Raw genomic sequence first — 17247 nt, 5'->3', positions numbered from 1 at the left:
GAACCCTGTGACGGAACGGCCCTGGTTTGCCTACCAGACCCCGTTCCCCTTTTTTGGAGGGAGCTATTTCTCCTCCGGCCACTTGGGCTCGCTGCCACCACCTGCTCAGTCTAGGGGTTCGGATTGAGAGGAACAGGAGTCCCAAATCCCCTCTCCAGCTCTGAGGCCAGGCCTCAAGGTCCTCAGCCACCCTGTACTTGGGTATCAGAGACCACAGCACTTCTTGGCAGTCACTTTGTACCACATAGATCTCCAATCGCTTTAGACCACGCTTTATGAAGGGGGCCCCGGGGAAAGGGGGAAGGCCTGTAGTTGGATAAGGTGCCAATCCTCCAGGGGTTCCCCGAAGAAGTGCTGTGGTCTCTGTGATACCCAAGTACAGGGTGGCAGAGGACCTTGAGGCCTGGCCTCAGAGCTGGAGAGGGGGATTGGGAGTCCTGTTCTTCTCAATGCAAACCCCTAGACTGAGCAGGTGGTGGCAGCGACCCCAAGTGGCCGGAGGAGAAATAGCTCCCTCCAAAAAGGGGAACGGGGTCTGGTAGGCAAACCAGGGCCGTTCCGTCACAACCGCATACACAGTTCCAACTTGAAATCCCATTCAGATAGAATTTCAAAGAAACTTTGAACCAAATAATGGACATAATCTGGAACATTCCCCCAAAGGCATGTAAAAGTTTGCATAAATGCAGTGTGGCTTTTTAATCCAGCAGGTGGTGGACTGAGGAAATTCTTGCTAGCAGCAGTTGAGTAAGATCTGTACTATTTATTGACTTCATTTACACCACACCTTTCTTCCCAGTGGGGACCCCACAACAACGTACATCTTTCTCCTTTCATCCATTTTAGCCTCACAACACTCCCGCAAAGTACATACCAAGAAGTAGCCATTGTTAGACACAGGATAACGGGTTGTGGATCGTGCACTGGGAGATTTTATCCACTGTTTGGTTGGCGCAGAAGTTTGCAGGTATTTGGTGATACAGAACAATTAATCAACTGGGCTTCTGCATGATTCAAAATCACATAGTCCCAAATCACCCAAAGGTTGATGCAAGGTGGCCTGATTTAAATCAAGCAAATATAAATCAGTGAAGTAAATCAAGACAAAAAATAAGATGGTTTAATTATTTAATCTATTATCTTGATACTAATTCTGTTACTATAACCATAAAACGTAGTGATTATGGGTGCGTGCGCTTCCTAAATATTAAAATATTTGTACTATTGTAAAAAAATATTGCTTCTTTTTAGATATAGTCTTACAGCCTGAAGTCATGACAGGTGCTGACTTGAATCAACATTAGAAAGTGTTTAGTTTTTCTGAGGTCTCTTTATGGTTTAATCTGACCCTTCTCTTTTGTAACAGGCAGACATCCACAAAAACATGATCTCAGCAAAGAGCAAATTTCTAGCCAGATCTCTGTTCTCTTTGAATGGAAGGCAAATGTTTGACATATTTATTATCACTTAGCCCAATGATACGATCACGTAGTTCCTATACATAACACAGGAATAAAAATGTCACCTAGATGGCTCAGTGGATGAGACCCAGTGTGCCTCATCAGTCCTTGGCACCTAGTATCAAGGAATAATATAAGTACACAAACTGTGAAGAAGTTTCCCTCCACAATTCTTTCTTTACAAAGAAAATGAGCTTTTATAGACCATTCATTTATCGTCTGCCTTTCTCAATAGACTCAATGAGGATTGCATGGTGTAAAACAATGTAATCAAACAACATCAAAGACCTATTAAGCAATGCAATAGGACAAGAATTAACAAAAATTAGAAATAGTGCAAAAAGTATAAGACATGATATATCAAGTGATGAAGAAACTGAAATTACGCAAATAGGAAACAATACAGTAAGAGCATGATAATACATACAATGAATATTATATGTTTTCAATAAATTCCAATTTCATATTAAATCAAGTCTTTATTGCAGTCAAAATCTTTTTAAAACTAAGTTGACATGCAATCTGCTTTTTTTCCTCCTATGCTTTGGAATCACATACCTCCATCAAAATTAATCCTTCTGTATCAAAACTGGAGTTCCTGGTGTTGGACCCTGGGTTTTAACATTTGCATGGAAGCACCAGGGACCAACTGCCATGCAAACCAGTGCTCTATGGGACAGGGCTTGCCTAGCTGGTTGCAACTAAACAATCACAAATATGCCTGAAATTGTCACTATACACAAGCACACATTCATCCTTGGAATTTAATCATGCACCAGCAGAGTCCAGGCTGCATGACACTAGACTGGCAGCCAGGAAAGAAACTCAAAGATGAAACAATTGATAAGTTATTTGATAGCCAAGTATTTGAAGGGCTATGATATACAACAGGGGTGGCCAAACTGCGGCTCGGGAGCCACATCTGGCTCTTTCACACATATTGTGTGGCTCTTGAAGCCCCCACTGCCCGGTCAGTCAGCTTGGAGAAGGAATTTCTCCAATTAAAGTTAAAGTTGCTTTCTTTCCACCCCTCTCCCCCCATCTATTTGCCTGCCTGTCTTCCTATCTTGCAGCTCTCAAACATCTGATGCTCATGTCTTGTGGCTCTTATGCTAAGCAAATTTGACCATCCCTGATACAGAGGATGGAACAGAGTAGTTTTCTGTTGCCCCAGAAAATCATAATAGCACCACTGGATTAAAACTAAACCAAAATAATTTTGGCTAAACAGCAGGAAGAACCTCCTAAGCAGTCCCTCAGTTGAACAGGCTTCCTCGGGAGGTGGTTGGTTCCTCCTTTGAGACTTTTTAAGCAGAGGCTAGATGGTTGTCTGACAGCAATGCTGATTCTATGACTCACTATGAATTTAGGCAGACTGGGAGTGCATGAAGGGATGAGCCAATGCTTGGCTCATGGCCCTTTCTTTATATGCCCAGGGTAATGCAAATCACCACTTTGGGGTCAGGAAGGAATTTTCCAGATTGGTCCAGGGATCTTGGCTGCTTTCTCCCTTCACTGGATGAGTGGAGGGGAGGTACCTGTGAATTTTCTGCACTGTGCAAGGAACTGGACTAATGACCCTCAGAGTTCCCTCCAGCTCTTTGTTTGTATTTCAGTGTTACTAGTCTATTCTAGTAACGAAAGTGAGGGTGCTCCAGAAGTCTGCACAGACTGCCAGTAGTATTCCTACCTCAGCATCAATGGCTATAAAAACAGACCAACTGTTTTTTCCCCTGGTTAATTTCACCTGGGCATAATGTGCCACATCTCATTCCTATCTGGCCAAGATGAAAGAAGCATCAACCAGGGCTCCCAGCTTTTTTGCTCTCTTGCAAACATGAGCTTGTGAAGAAAGAACAACATTTAGCAAAGCAGCTCATTGGGGAACGAAATAAAGATAACCAAAGTAAATTGTTAACTCAATTAGACACCTGGAATTCCTTCTACAAACAAACAGGCTTGCCTTTCAGCATATGCACTTGCCGGCATTAATCAGGGTAATGAACATCAATGCTTTTCAGTTCATTAGGGACACTTTTAATGCACTGTTCATTCAAAAAACATTTATGGGGGGAAAATAATTGCATTAAAATATATAAACAAAGTCAATTTGTTTTTGGATAGTCTTTGGTGAGTCTAGTATGATGTTCTAAATAGAGATTGTTGGGATTTGGAAGATTCAGGACTGGAACTTCTTATGGTCTTCTTTCAAGCTTCAACAAAATTCATTCAGAGGAGTGGCCTCTGAAAAGGTTGCACATGACAGAGTCTATTCCATGCATAATCTTGTAAACCTCTATCATGTCACCACGCAGTCGACGTTTCTCCAAGCTAAAGAGCCCCAAGCGTTTTAACTTTTCTTCATAGGGAAAGTGTTCCAAACCTTTAATCATTCTAGTTGCCCTTTTCTGCACTTTTTCCAATGCTATATCTTTTTTGAGGTGCAGTGACCAGAATTGTACAACAGTATTTCAAATGAGACTGCACCATCAATTTATACAGGGGCATTATGGTATTGGCTGATTTGTTTTCAATTCCCTTCCTAATAATTCCCAGCATGGCATTGGCCTTTTTAATTGCAATTGCACAGTCTTGACATTTTCAGTGAGTGGGGTCTACCACGACCCCAAGATCTCTCTCTTGGTCAGTCTCTGCCAGTTCACACCCCATCAACTTATATTTATAGCTAGGATTTTTGGCCCTGATGTGCATTACTTTGCACTTGGCCACACTGAACCTCATCTGCCACGCTGACACCCACTCACCCAGTCTTGACAGATCCCTGTGGAATGCCTCACAATCCTCTCTGGTTCACACCACCCTGAACAATTTAGTGTCATCTGCAAACTTAGCCACTTCACTGCTTACTCCCAACTCCAAATCATTAATGAACAAGTTAAAGAGCATGGGACCCAGTACTGAGCCCTGCGGCACCCCACGGCTTACCATCTTCCACTGCGAAAATTGCCCATTTATACTCACTCTGTTTCCTATTAATTAGCCAGTTTTTGATCCACAAGAGGACTTGTCCTTTTACTCCATGACTCTCAAGCTTACTAAGGAGCCTTTGATGAGGAACTTTATCAAAAGCTTTCTGGAAGTCAAGGTAAACAACATCTATTGGGTCCCCTTTGTTCACATGTTTGTTCACCCCCTCAAAGAACTCTAACAGGTTAGTAAGACACATCCCCCAACCCAAGTTTATCTCATAACTCTAAGACAGGACCATTTGCAAAGGAAAATAAATGGAGGGAGAAGGGAGATCCTTACACCAATTTTACCCTTGAGTCTTCTGACACCTTAAAGACATACGGATCCCATTCGTGGCTTCTGAAAGAGACAGTTCTAGTCCACAAGAGTACAGTGGAATAAAATATTGCTAGTCTTTAAGGTGCCACAAGTTTATTTTTTGCTAAAAGAATCTAACTCAGCCACACATACAGAATTATCATCAATTCTTCCTCATAACCCTTCTTTCCAAATGGGTTTCATACATTTCTTTGCTAAGCCTGATTCCAAGGTATGAAACAACTCTGGCAAGGGGGAAAACAGCTAGAACAGATTGTAGGAGGGAATCAACAGCCAGAGAAAGCACCTTCCTTTCTCCCTTGATTCTCCCCTGCAACAACACATACCCCTGGATTCACATATGTTCATCAAATATAGTTTTAAATCCATATTTGTCAAGGTAATATGAGCCTTTCTCCATATACTTGAATTCTCAAGGGTATCCTGAAAATTCTATTCCTTGGAATCTGCTAGTACTTTTCTCTCTTATGACTTTCAAATTGCCATCCACCATGACTAAGACCATGTCCCGTTCCCAAGAAAGGTCACTCAGAGTTTAGGCAATTTAAACAATTTTTACAGGAAGAGGGGAATGAGGGAAGAATCATCCAGAGCAAATTGACCAAGCAGGTTGCTGATTAACAATCTGATCAAAAGCCAGGCAGGGAAGTAAAGTGAAATTATCCACTGACTTTGTGTTCTGGTTTAAACACTGGACAATCTAAATATTTGATGAAATCATAAAATGCGGTGCATATTTTCAAACTTTTAAATAACCCAGCTCAAACCCTAGTGACTAAATACTCTTATTTACTTTATTTACAGCCCCCCCCCCCATTCTTATTCAGGCCCAAAACAGATTACATAATGTAAAACAATGCAGAAGAACCAAACAGAATGAAAGATTTGGGTTTTTATACTTAAGGGGAAACTCAGAATGTTGGGATAATCAGTGAGCTGCTTTATAAATAACACTGCATAGGTATGGAGTAACCTGAAAGTCAGATAGTTGGGAAAGCTAGATAACGGAGATTCTCCTACACCACCATCAATTGATAGGATTGCAATCCATTGTATTTCGCATCAATATTCCTGGAACAATATTCTCCATCAAACTCTGTATGCTAGTTATTCAGTTTATTATGCATAGTGTATGCAGCAGATGCCATTGTGCTTTGCCATTAGAATATAGTACCTCACAAGTCACAACAACCCTGTAGACTGGACTAAGAATCAGAAGTATATCCCCTGCCCCACCAAGACCTAACCCATTAGTTCAACATTCCTTGCACAAACTAAGCCTTAACAACATGAAACTGCATTTGTACAATATCACCATTACCCAAGCTTTTGTTTTTCCTTGCTTCCTCCCACTCCACTGTTGTCGTCCCCGTTTTTTTAAAACTGAGACTGCAAGTTCCTCACAGGTGAAGACCTATCTTACTGCTTATTTTACTTTATAAAGTGTCAGCAACACTTACAGTACTACACATTAAGTATTTTTATTATTAACAGCAGCTGCTTTGTGGTCTTTCAGGAACTACTGCATGCCGCACATACCCCCAAGCACTAATCACACCTCAAATTTTATGAGTCTGGAAAGCTATATTTTACATTAAGAGACACAAACTGCACGTAGGTTTAATGCCTCAGTCATCACAACAAACACCCAAAGCCTATACACATCCCTGCATACAATCAACTATACTAACTAATCTGGCTTGACAAACACAGATATAAACATCAGTTCTGACACAGAGCCATGGCAATTGCTCCAGGATCTCTGCCAAAGTGGAATTCTTCCGTCTGATATCATAAAATGGCTTGTCTGTTGTATTTACTGTTCTGATGGCTCTAGACCCAGTCTGATGAACATTGGGCATCCTGGCAGATGGCCAGGAGAACAGATTTGAACCCAATCGCTACAGCAGAACATGTGCATTTGATTAGAAAAAAAGAAAGACAAATTATGCATATTTCTCCAGGATAGCAGTTTTCATCAGACCTTCCATTGTAAGCTAATTGCAAAGCATGCTGCTATGCAAGTATCATCAAAATCCTTTGTAACCTATAATAAACAATTATATTTCCATAGGCGGTGCTCTTCAACAACCCAATAATAAATCTCACACACACTGCTGCTTAGGTTTTGCGCCCTGAACAGAATAAGTTTGCAACAGTGCAGTTTATATTTTTATGTGACTAAAAAAAATGATCCCCTACCCTCCATAATTATGATGAATATAACCACCAAAGCGGGCAGTAGAAAATATATGGATTCATTAATTTTCCTTTGCCTTGATAACAGCAGAAGACTCATTTTAGCATAACAATGGTATTAGAAACAGGCTGCTTCATGGACATGGGATCTCAGGAAAAAGACAAAAGCTTTAAAGTTGTCTGTGCTTCAATTTTCATGTATACCAATGCCATTTCTGGATGCATAATTATATGGACCTGACCAGGAACTTGTGCACTGGGCCTACCATCCATCCAGCCAGCAGCACCCTGCATTGAAGATGGGGCTCAGTGGTAAAGCAGCTGATTTGCACACAGAAGGTCCCAACTTTAATTCCCAGTGTCTCCAGTTTAAAAAGATCAGGGAGTTGGTGATGTGAAAGGCCCCTACCTGAAACATTCAGAGCTGCTGGCAGTCAGACTAGACAACACTGACCTTGACAGACTCACAGTAGTATAAGGTAGTTTCAGATGTTCATCTCTACCACCTCCAAGGTTTGGCTCCAAACCAAGCCAGGCTTCCAAGTACAGCACAGTGCAGATGCAGTTAACGAGTCCATTCACAACACATTTGGTACAGGCCACCTAAGATAAGGACTGCTTGACTGAAAACACCACCCTGCCTTTTCAAATACAAAGATAACACATTACAGACAACACTGCTGTTCAGCATTCTCTTAGAGGGCTCAATAACATGATTTCTGTTTGTGTGTGTGTGTTTGGCACATTTAGCCACCAGGATTCCTTTATCAAGGAAGAGAAGCACACGAGGTAGATTACCCTTGCCTGTCCTGCAGCTCCCTCTCTGAAAACAGCCAAACTTGATGTGCTTCTAATCCTGCTGGAGAAGGTATAAGCAACTCAGGCATGGTTTTGTCTAGAAAGTGGTGGAGGGGAAGGGTTAGAATTTCCCCCCACTCTTGCCCTGCTATTCTCCTTGACAAAGCAATTCAACAGTGAGATATGCAAAAGGGGAAAAAGTCATTCAAAATTAACCCTTGAGAAGACAGCTTCAAATATCCACATATATTATCCTCTGCTGTACCTCCATTAATCTTTGTTAGATTGCTTTCCATTTACAGGAGAGTTTCCACCCCCAACCCCAAATAATGGGAATAAAATTAATAATGTAGTTGTGCATCTCTGAAATGGTACACTTGTTAGGAGGCCCATTTCATGTGCTTGACTTTGCTTTCAAATTTGCTAAACTGGAACATAAATGTCTAGGGTATGGTGCATGAATAAGCAACACAGTGCAATGTCACAGAACATTAACATTATCACCACTACAATGTTATTGCCATGTTATTATAAGGTTATTGCTGCTGAATGCCAATGCAACAATACAAATATTTAAAAGCTTTACACCATTACAAGAGATGTAGAACTATATCCCTGCAAGCTAAGCTCCCTGTACCCAACAACCTGAAGCATTCAACAATTTTGGATAAGGTTGCTGTCCTATCAAGATACTTCCTCTAGAATACAGGAACTTTGCAAAGTGGAGAAGATTATTCAATCCCTATAAAGTAGCACATTCTCCTGCACAATACTAGAGCAATGAATGGAAGCATGGTGATAAACATGTATGATAGCATGAAACTGCCTTACACCGAGTCAGAAGTCTGACCTGACTTATCTAATCTACTACTGTATACTCTGACCAGCAGCAACTTTCTGGGGACTAAGACAAAGAAAGGCCTTTCTCAGCCTTACTACCAGAAAACTTTTAAAACCAAAGGTGCAGAGGATAAAACCTGGGATGTGTGCAAAACCCGTGCTCTGCATCTGAGAGCTACCGTGACTGTGGTCAGAACCTAAAAAAAAAAAAACCTAACTTCCAGGCTGCACCTTATACGTTCACTGCAAACCAAGTTTTCCTATAACAATTTGAAAGTTATGGTTAATGTCAGTTTGCTTATTCAAACTACAGTTAAAACAAAACGATGGTTAAAACCACCAAAAAATTGAGAAGACAAAGAACATATAAGAAAGAAGGGAAGCTTGTAACAACAGAGGATGTTCCCAATCTATCAAACCATGGTCTGAATTGGCAATGCCATCTAAGCAGAGCTGCACCCTTCTCAGTTGAAGTCAATAGACTCTGAAAAGTGCAACTCTTCTTAGGATGGCACTGTAAGCCAGTATGCAGCTGTAAAACTGAAATGGCAAGAGCAAATTGTGCTGTACCAATTGGCAAATGAATTAAAATGAACCTTAAGAATAGGTAAAGGCATGCAAAGAAAGTTTTTCTGGACTGTATTTGACCCTACTGGTCCCCAAGATTGTTTACAATATAATTTAAAACCAAATGACACAAAATCATAAATCTGCAAAACAACAGATAAGGGAAACTATCCCCACCCCAATCCCCAACCTAACCCCCTCAGTCTAAACTGAACATCTTGAAGAACTGGCACATTTTAAACCAGTCCAGAAGACCCTCAGGGATGTGGTCACTCTCAATTTCTGAAGAAAGGCATCACATACAAAGGGGCGGGGGGAGTTCCAGTCATACAGGAGGACACAGCTAGTATTCCACTGTGGGTTTGGTGAGGGAAGAGGGTGTTAAAATTCCATCCCAATAGCCTGCCAAAGGGAATTCAATTAGTTATTGTATTCATTTTATTGCAATTCTGCAGCATTATGTTTAAAGCTGCCTGTTCCTACTGTCAATATGTAATTGCTGACAACTGAAACCAAATCTATATTTAAAAAAGCTTTCATAAATCTTGCCCTAGTGGACACTGGTATAAAGGCCAGTTTTATTACTTGTATCAATGCTCAGCTGGGGTGGGCTTTGTTCTTTGTCTAGTTTAGTATTACTATGGGTCAGTATATTATATTCTCTGTAAGGTACAGAGGAAGTTGAAATTAAGCCTATCAAACAATGCTGTTCTTTGAAAGTGCCAAATTTTGTTTACAGGGTTCTTCTGCAGTAAATTATGGTAACATAATTGTCGCCATAATTCTAGCAATTTTTTTACACTGATGTTTATAAAGCATGGAATTAACTTACTTCTTAATTTTGTTTGAAGTTCAAAATATGTTTTCAATTTAAGATATATTTCTCATCTGAGGCTGAAATCAGCTCTGAATACAAACACCAGCTACACTGACTACAATGAACATTCAGTTTCTTAAATTTGTGCCCCCACAACGTAATTCATACATCACACAAAAAGTATTTTAAAAGTTCAAGTGCTGAAAGCCTTCAGTTGCAATAACCATTCAGTAGTTGGGAGCAGACTCACTAATAAAATAATAATAAAATAATTGAAGTTTTTCACAGTCCTGTTCAATGAGTTTTAATGCTAGGCCCTGTACAGATATTAACACTGCCTGACCATGCTTCAGAGACCAGGAATGCCCACTGGTCATTCACACTTTTCTCTGCGCTTCCAATGTACTCTCTCATGTATGTATAAAATATATACTAATTCCCCTCCTTTCAAACGCGAGTGCTAGATCAGCACTATGCGCTGCCATTTTCATATGGCTTCAAACCAGTTTTCAACTCTGGTTAGAAGCAGATTGACAGCTGAGGTCTGTGAAGATGGTGATGCAGACACAATACAGATAGCTCAGAAAAGGGAATGGGCTGACTTTATTGTAATAGATATACTTAGCTCTGAAACAGGTTGGAGGAACTTAAGGACATGTAGACTGATAAACAAACTGGCACTGTAGAATTCAGTTTTGGTTATTTGTGCTCCCTGCTTGTTCACACACTCAGCCCATTTAGACACAATGATCTGAAGAAGACTGTGATGCACAATGGATGTGATGACTGTGATGACAATGGAACTGCACCAAAAAAGCTGATCAGCAACGAAGTAGTTGGAACTGATGGATGTAATGTTGCAAACAACTGAGTATGCAATCCAGGGAGTGCTTATTCAGTGGGGCTTATTCAACCCCACTGAACTTAATAGGATTTACTTCTGAGCAAACATGCAGAGGACTAGGCTGCATAGCAGCTGTACGTGCACAAGCAACCATAGACCAGTCTTGTAGCTAGCTACCTCCTCACTCAGGGTACTAAAAAAATTCTGCCAGGCGAGCAGTTAAACCCAAGCTATTTGACATAGAGAGTAGATATATCTTTCTGTGTACTGGGGGGGGGGGGGGGGGGATGTACTTATCTGCAAGGCTGCTGCACACTGATCCTCCATCTCCTGAGCTTCATGATCATATACATGTTTCCTCAGAAGCAAGACCTTCTTAGTGCAGTGGATTTATTCCTAGGGAATATACTTATAATTGCCACTTTATAGAGAGCTTTTCCTATATAGCTGACAATATATACATTTGTTTAAAGTCACTGAAAGAACTAGTCTGACAGATGAAGACTTCACCGCCATTTTACACCATGGTAAATAGGTATAGTGAAAAAACTTTTAGCATAAAGAACAATACCTTAAATATCCTTTGTTCATCCATTAGTGGATGGGCAGGCAGCTCCAGGAACAAGGAACAATCCTGCAACTAACTTCCAAACAACTATCCAATATAACTTGTTTTCTCTCCAGTTGAATATGCATGTGATATTCAAAGGTTGCAATCCTATACACATTTACTAGGGCAGAATTTGAGTCCAGAGGCATCTTTAATACCAACAAAGTTTAATTCTGGGTATAAGCTTTTGTGTGCATATACACTTCTTCAGCTACCATTTACTAGGGCATTAATCTAATTGAATTGGATGGGATTTGCTTTTGATTACACCTACATGGACTGGGGTGTAAATTTTCTATCTTCAGTTAAGTGAAAAGGAAAGGCAGTCACTAAAAGTTTCAGGAGTGTAGTCATGTTGAACTACAGTAGAAGAGGTTGATTCAAGTCCAATAGCATGTTAGAGACACCTAAGGTATCCAACAATGAGACCCTGATTCTTGAAAGCTTATCTCCCCAAAATCTTGTTGGTCTCTAAGGTGTTACTGGACCCAAACCAAGCTCTTCTAAATGTGGTAAACATTTTTCATCTTGTACACACTGAAGTTGGGAGCAAGCCCCACTGTACTGAAAGGAGCTCAATTCTAAGTAAATATGCAGAGAATCAGGCTGTTGGAAAAGAACAGATTGACAAATGACACAAGACTGAAACATTTCTGTAGCTCCATTAATACAGCAGCTTCAAGCGCAAGAAGGAACTGATGCTTGGACCCATCCTTCTGTCACTTTTCAGAAGAAGTTAGTTTAAATTGAAATAGATTTTGTTTATTTATGTAGCTGTTCAATAGTCTTTGCCAGTCCATATATGCATAAATGAGGGACTAACTTTATTAGCTCTCAAAAAATGGACAAAGCTGCCCAGGAGCCTGAGAAGCACTCTGTGTGCAAGCAGCACAACCAACTAACCTGCAGCTTACTGGAAAGTAACCTGTTATCATTATGAAATAGACGCTGGCATACCTTCCAACTCATTTTGCTTTCAGTTTTTTCATCAACACCCTGCACTTTGGTGCCTGGAAAACCAAATGCTGTGTTCTTATTGAAAACCACCTGTCATACCCCAACACAGGAAAGTTATAAACTTAGTTTGATTCACAAACATGTGCTGCCCTTGAAAGGGTCTTACAATGCAATCCCATGCAGTTACTTCAGTATAAGAAATCAGCAAACCTAGACTGAAGTTAACTCTGTGCAAGATTGCACTGTTGAACTTCTAGGCACATTTCCTTGAAAGTAAATCCTATTACTTACAATGATATTTTACAAGAGACTCTTTTTTAATCATGGCTTTAGAGAAGCACAGAAGGATCACTGTTGCGACTCCTGGTATCCATATCTTGCAGTTTAGGATGGAAAGATTAATTCCAGGGGTAACATTAAAGCAAATAAACCTATTAGCCGCCAAAGATTTGCCAGAAGAGCTTCGTGCATTACAGACAAAAGAAACTTTATAAAAAGTCTTTTAATTCCATAAAAGCAATTTATGTAGCCTGTAAATGGCTGTCAGTATTTTACTCCTTTCAGAGCTCTTACCTTGGACCTTTCTTTCACATAATACTTGCCCAGTCTACTGCCACAGTACATCACCAGCCTGTCTGTCAGTGACAAGAGAAAGTTGATGGCCTCGCATTCTTCCTCAGTGCCTGTGATCCACTTTATCTGGTCTCCCCTCAAGTGTCGTTTGGAGATGCCATTGCTCTGGCCAGCAAGTTGACCATCCTGAAGTTCTCCATCATAATGCATCTGCTTTACTCGTTCCAGGACACAGTCCCCTACTAACTCGCCCAAAAAGTTGTCCAGGTAGCAGAAGCCAATGTTGTGCAAACAGGGCACAATATAGTCCAGGGCTATTTTCTCTAGATCTAATCTCATGATATGTCCCAAAGGCATTTTAGCAAGGCTAGTAACTCCCACCTTTCTTCTATAAAGTCCACAGCCCAATCAGTTAACCAATAAATTACCAATAATTGTAAGAAAATGAATTAATAATTCTATCAAACTGAATTAACCATACACTTTGCATTTTAAATTCATTGATTTTTCTTAGAAAATGTATATCAGTAGATACTGGAAGGCGAAAAGAACCAAAACTATTACAGAAGAGTTTGGTGTGTCCCGAAGTTTTGCCAAGTAATAACTCTGTCTTCAGTGCAGTCGCAAATAAGCTTCGGGACTCCTCTCAGAGACTTGATAACGACATGAACGGTGGGTGCGCTCCTACCCCGGCCTGACCGCCACTCGCTGCCTAAGAGAAACACCTTGGTACATACGGACAGCAGCTCAAAAAGGAAGTGCCTGGAGCCTTTTTCTCTCCTTTTTGCGGGAGACCAGCGTTTTAAGCGAACACCCCTGGTTTGTGATCACTCCCCCTTTTGGGAAGCTGGGTCCGGCAAACTCCTTTCCATTTATTTACCAAGGCGGCAGATGGCCCCTTTCTGATTAATACGTCTGCTACGTGCAGAATGTGTTCCTACTTGGGCGGCGAGCGGGCACGTGGGTGGAGTCCCGACCCAGGGCCAATCTTTCCCCGCGCCTACCCCCAGATCTGTGGAACTTGAATCCAGCCACTCAAGAGGCGATGGGGCGTGGCCTGTTTCAGGCCGTCCAACCTCTACAGGGTTCACGGCTGGAATCAGTGCCGAGAGGCGGGGGGGGGGAGAGACGAAAGCCGCGTGTCTGGAGGAGGCGTGACTTATAGTCGGGCAGGCACCGCCCACGCCCGGAGGGGGCGTGGCCTCCGCCATTGAGGAATTCTCCCGCAGCATGTACGCTTTCTACTACGGCCACATACTACAAGCCAGTGTAAACAAACGGTGGGGGAGAGTGCCAGCAGAGTTTCTCTTGGCAACGTAATTCCGCCGAGAGTTTACAACTAGTTTATCAACGTCTTTTTTCGGAAGACGTCCTTCTCCACACCTTTTGCAGACAAATCATCATTAAACGGCTGGAAATTGCTTCGCAAGCAGCATAATCCGTGCTCGACTGAAAGGAAACGCTCGACTGAAAGGAAACGCTCTCACCGCAAAGGTTGCACTTAAAACAATCCGTCTAATTGCAAGCCTTGTTTGTGCCGCCTTTAAAAGGCAGAAAATTCCGGCTCATCCCGAAAGAGTGAGGAACGGTTTCCAACTTTCAACATAGAAACACAAACCTTAGAAATAATTTAAATTTTAAAAACACGCACAACAACAGCCACCACGACTATTTCCAACTACTCCCGAAATACGGAAAGAATTTTTGATTTAACTCTCGGTGCGCTTTTTGGGGTGCGGGGAGGGAGAAGGCAGCATCAAAAAGCCATGCGTTCGCTTTAGTGTTTTGACGATTAACCGCTTCTTTCCAGCTTACAAACCTGGAGCCACTTTACCTGTGCCTCCGACAATACACTTAAAACGATTAAACGAGAGCTAGGAATTTAAAAAACGGGAGCAGGGGAAGAGAATAAAAGCTGCTGAAAAGTAATGCAACAAGAGTTCCCAGAAACTTGTAGGCAAAGCTTAGTTCAGACCTTGAACGACAAAGTGATGAGATTGAAGAAGCCAGAGAGAACTTCGCAGAGAGCACCCGTCACTGAAGCTACTAACCTTATGTCTTCCTCTAATTTTGTAATGCCCCAGCTTCCCATCTGCATACATGATGAGTTTATCCATTCTTTTCAGGAGGTAGCCTATGTTTTCACAGCCCGGCTCACTGCCCTCTACCCACAAAATCTTGTCCCCGCGAATAGCTTTGCTGCTGCCCGGCTTCTGACTCGCCAAGGCTCCGTCCTGAAATTTGTCACTCAGGTGCAAAGCCATGACTTCTTGCAAGATTTTCTCGGCCATCCTGTGGCCCAGGAAGTGGTCGACTATGCACAAGCCATAGGCGTTCATGCAAGGCACTATATAGTGTAAACATCTCTGAGCATCTCTGCGGTGCTCTCTGTGAGGCGCTTTCTTAGGCGGAGGGCTGGGGGGCAAGGCGCCCACGACGGCACGGGCCTCCCCTGAGTTCCTGAGGCATGGGAGGACTCCCACTGCCGGGCCCTCGGGCCGCTCCTCTCGGCCGCCCGGGCCATCCTCCTCGCGGCTCTCGGGGTGACTGATGAAAATCCGCCTCATGCTTTCTACTGAGTCTCCACTGAGCTTGGCCGGCGGGGGTTGTTCTGCTTCCCAACCGGTGGCCATTTGCAGGCGGATCAGCGCGCTGTCCCGGCCACGAGGCATTTCCTCTCAGAGCAGCAGCATGCCGCCTGTGGCCCTGCCAGGGCTCCACGCGGGAAATGCCACGTTCCCTCCCACCACGCCGCCGGATACTACAGAGGACATGCCGCACGGGAGCGTGCACACGTACCAATGGGAGCGAGCGCGGCGCGTCCCCCGGCCTGCTTCCCTCCCTTCCTCTCATGCTGCCGCCTCCCCCAACCATTCCTTGGGGACATGGGCTGGGAACACGCGAGATCCAACGAAGAGCACGGAAAAAGCTCCCGGGCACTGCTGGACGTGCAGGGAACCACTGGAGTCTGGGATTGGGACGTGCCTCAGCTCGCTTGGAACAACGAGTCACAAAGACGCGTTCTTAAAAAGCAGCTGTCTCCATTCATTCACCTGGATGGACCCCTGACTCTGTCCTGGAATTTCCCCCACCCGCCTCGCCCTGCTGCTTCTGGAAATCAAGGAAAGGTGGTTATAAGCACAACTATTTCGACTGCTTTTGATACTGGCTGTATAGGAGAAAAATGTTGGCTTGTACTTTAACACTTAAAGTACAAAGATCTAGGCAGTCGCTGCATGCTTTGTCATTACAATAATTCGGCCCTCAACTTCTGGTTGGGGAAAAGCACTCATGGGTGCCTAGAAGTAGTAAGTCCCTGATCTGGAAGGCTTCCCCACTAAGCTTAGTGGCTGGAAGTAGGCAGGGGTGTGGTTACTTGCTATCTGTACATGCACAAGGCGTTCTCTTATGTGACCTCAGATGTACCCGTCAAGAGACTCAGGATGTTCTTGGCATTCAAACTCATATCAGCAATCTCGAATAATCTATCCTAGTTACTAATTCTGTTTCACATAAAACAAACCCAAGCCCTGGCACATCCTGCATGGGATCAAATCATGAACACACATGTATCTTGCTGGATATCAGAACATTTTGGATATAAGCCTTAAACTCAACTGCATATAGCTCAGTGTAGATATTCCATTCTTGGAAAAATCACCTACAAATCTTCCTTTCCCACTAGATTTTTTTTTAAAGCACAGAAACTACAAGGCCTCACTCATTTATTTTTGCATCAAATCAATATTCAGTATTGGATAATTTTCAAAATTATTCCATGACTAAAAGTCTATGGTTGTATGCATATTTTCTTGGGAAGTAAGCCCTAAGGAACTCAGTGCATCTAAGTCAATATACATAGGAATGGGCTTTATAGCCATCAACTTAAGCACCCTTATTTGGCAGTAAGCCCTCTGATTTCATCATAACATGCACAAAACTGGGCTGTAAATGTACAGTCCCTGTGCAAACACCAGTCATTTCCGACTCTGGGGTGACGTTGCTTTCACGTTTTCACAGCAGACTTTTTATGGTGTGGTTTGCTATTGCCTTCCCCAGTCTTTTACACACACCCCCCCCAGCAAGTTGGGTTCTCATTTTACTGACCTCGAATGTACAGTACTGCTTTTGAAATGCAATCCTTTTAATAAAGTTTATTCATAAACTCAAACATTCATACATGCAATACAATTTAAAACTCGGTATCAAATTCATAGTTATAAGCTTCCTCTGAAGTATTTAATTGACAGTGTGGTGCATAAACAATGTAACA

At 42.4% G+C, this 17247-nt stretch overlaps 1 protein-coding gene across 2 annotated transcripts in view; it reads right to left on the bottom strand.

Moving 5' to 3' along the window:
• The window catches only part of EGLN3 (egl-9 family hypoxia inducible factor 3), a 49946-nt gene extending 34205 nt beyond the window's left edge, over nt 1-15741 (bottom strand). The window contains exon 1 of one of the 2 annotated variants that reach the window (XM_060261881.1): nt 15026-15741. In XM_060261881.1, the coding sequence (XP_060117864.1) occupies nt 15026-15646 (621 nt within the window). In that variant the 5' untranslated portion in view covers nt 15647-15741. Of the gene's footprint in view, nt 1-12974; nt 14109-15025 lie in introns of those variants that run through there. The other variant, XM_060261882.1, reaches the window with a different exon arrangement.
• Nucleotides 15742-17247: the final 1506 nt, after the last annotated feature.

Source organism: Heteronotia binoei, chromosome 21 (assembly GCF_032191835.1).
Source record: "Heteronotia binoei isolate CCM8104 ecotype False Entrance Well chromosome 21, APGP_CSIRO_Hbin_v1, whole genome shotgun sequence".
Classification (NCBI taxonomy): domain Eukaryota; kingdom Metazoa; phylum Chordata; class Lepidosauria; order Squamata; family Gekkonidae; genus Heteronotia; species Heteronotia binoei.
The sequence above is the reverse complement of the archived record's forward strand: the minus strand, read 5'-3'. Positions and strand labels throughout refer to the sequence as shown.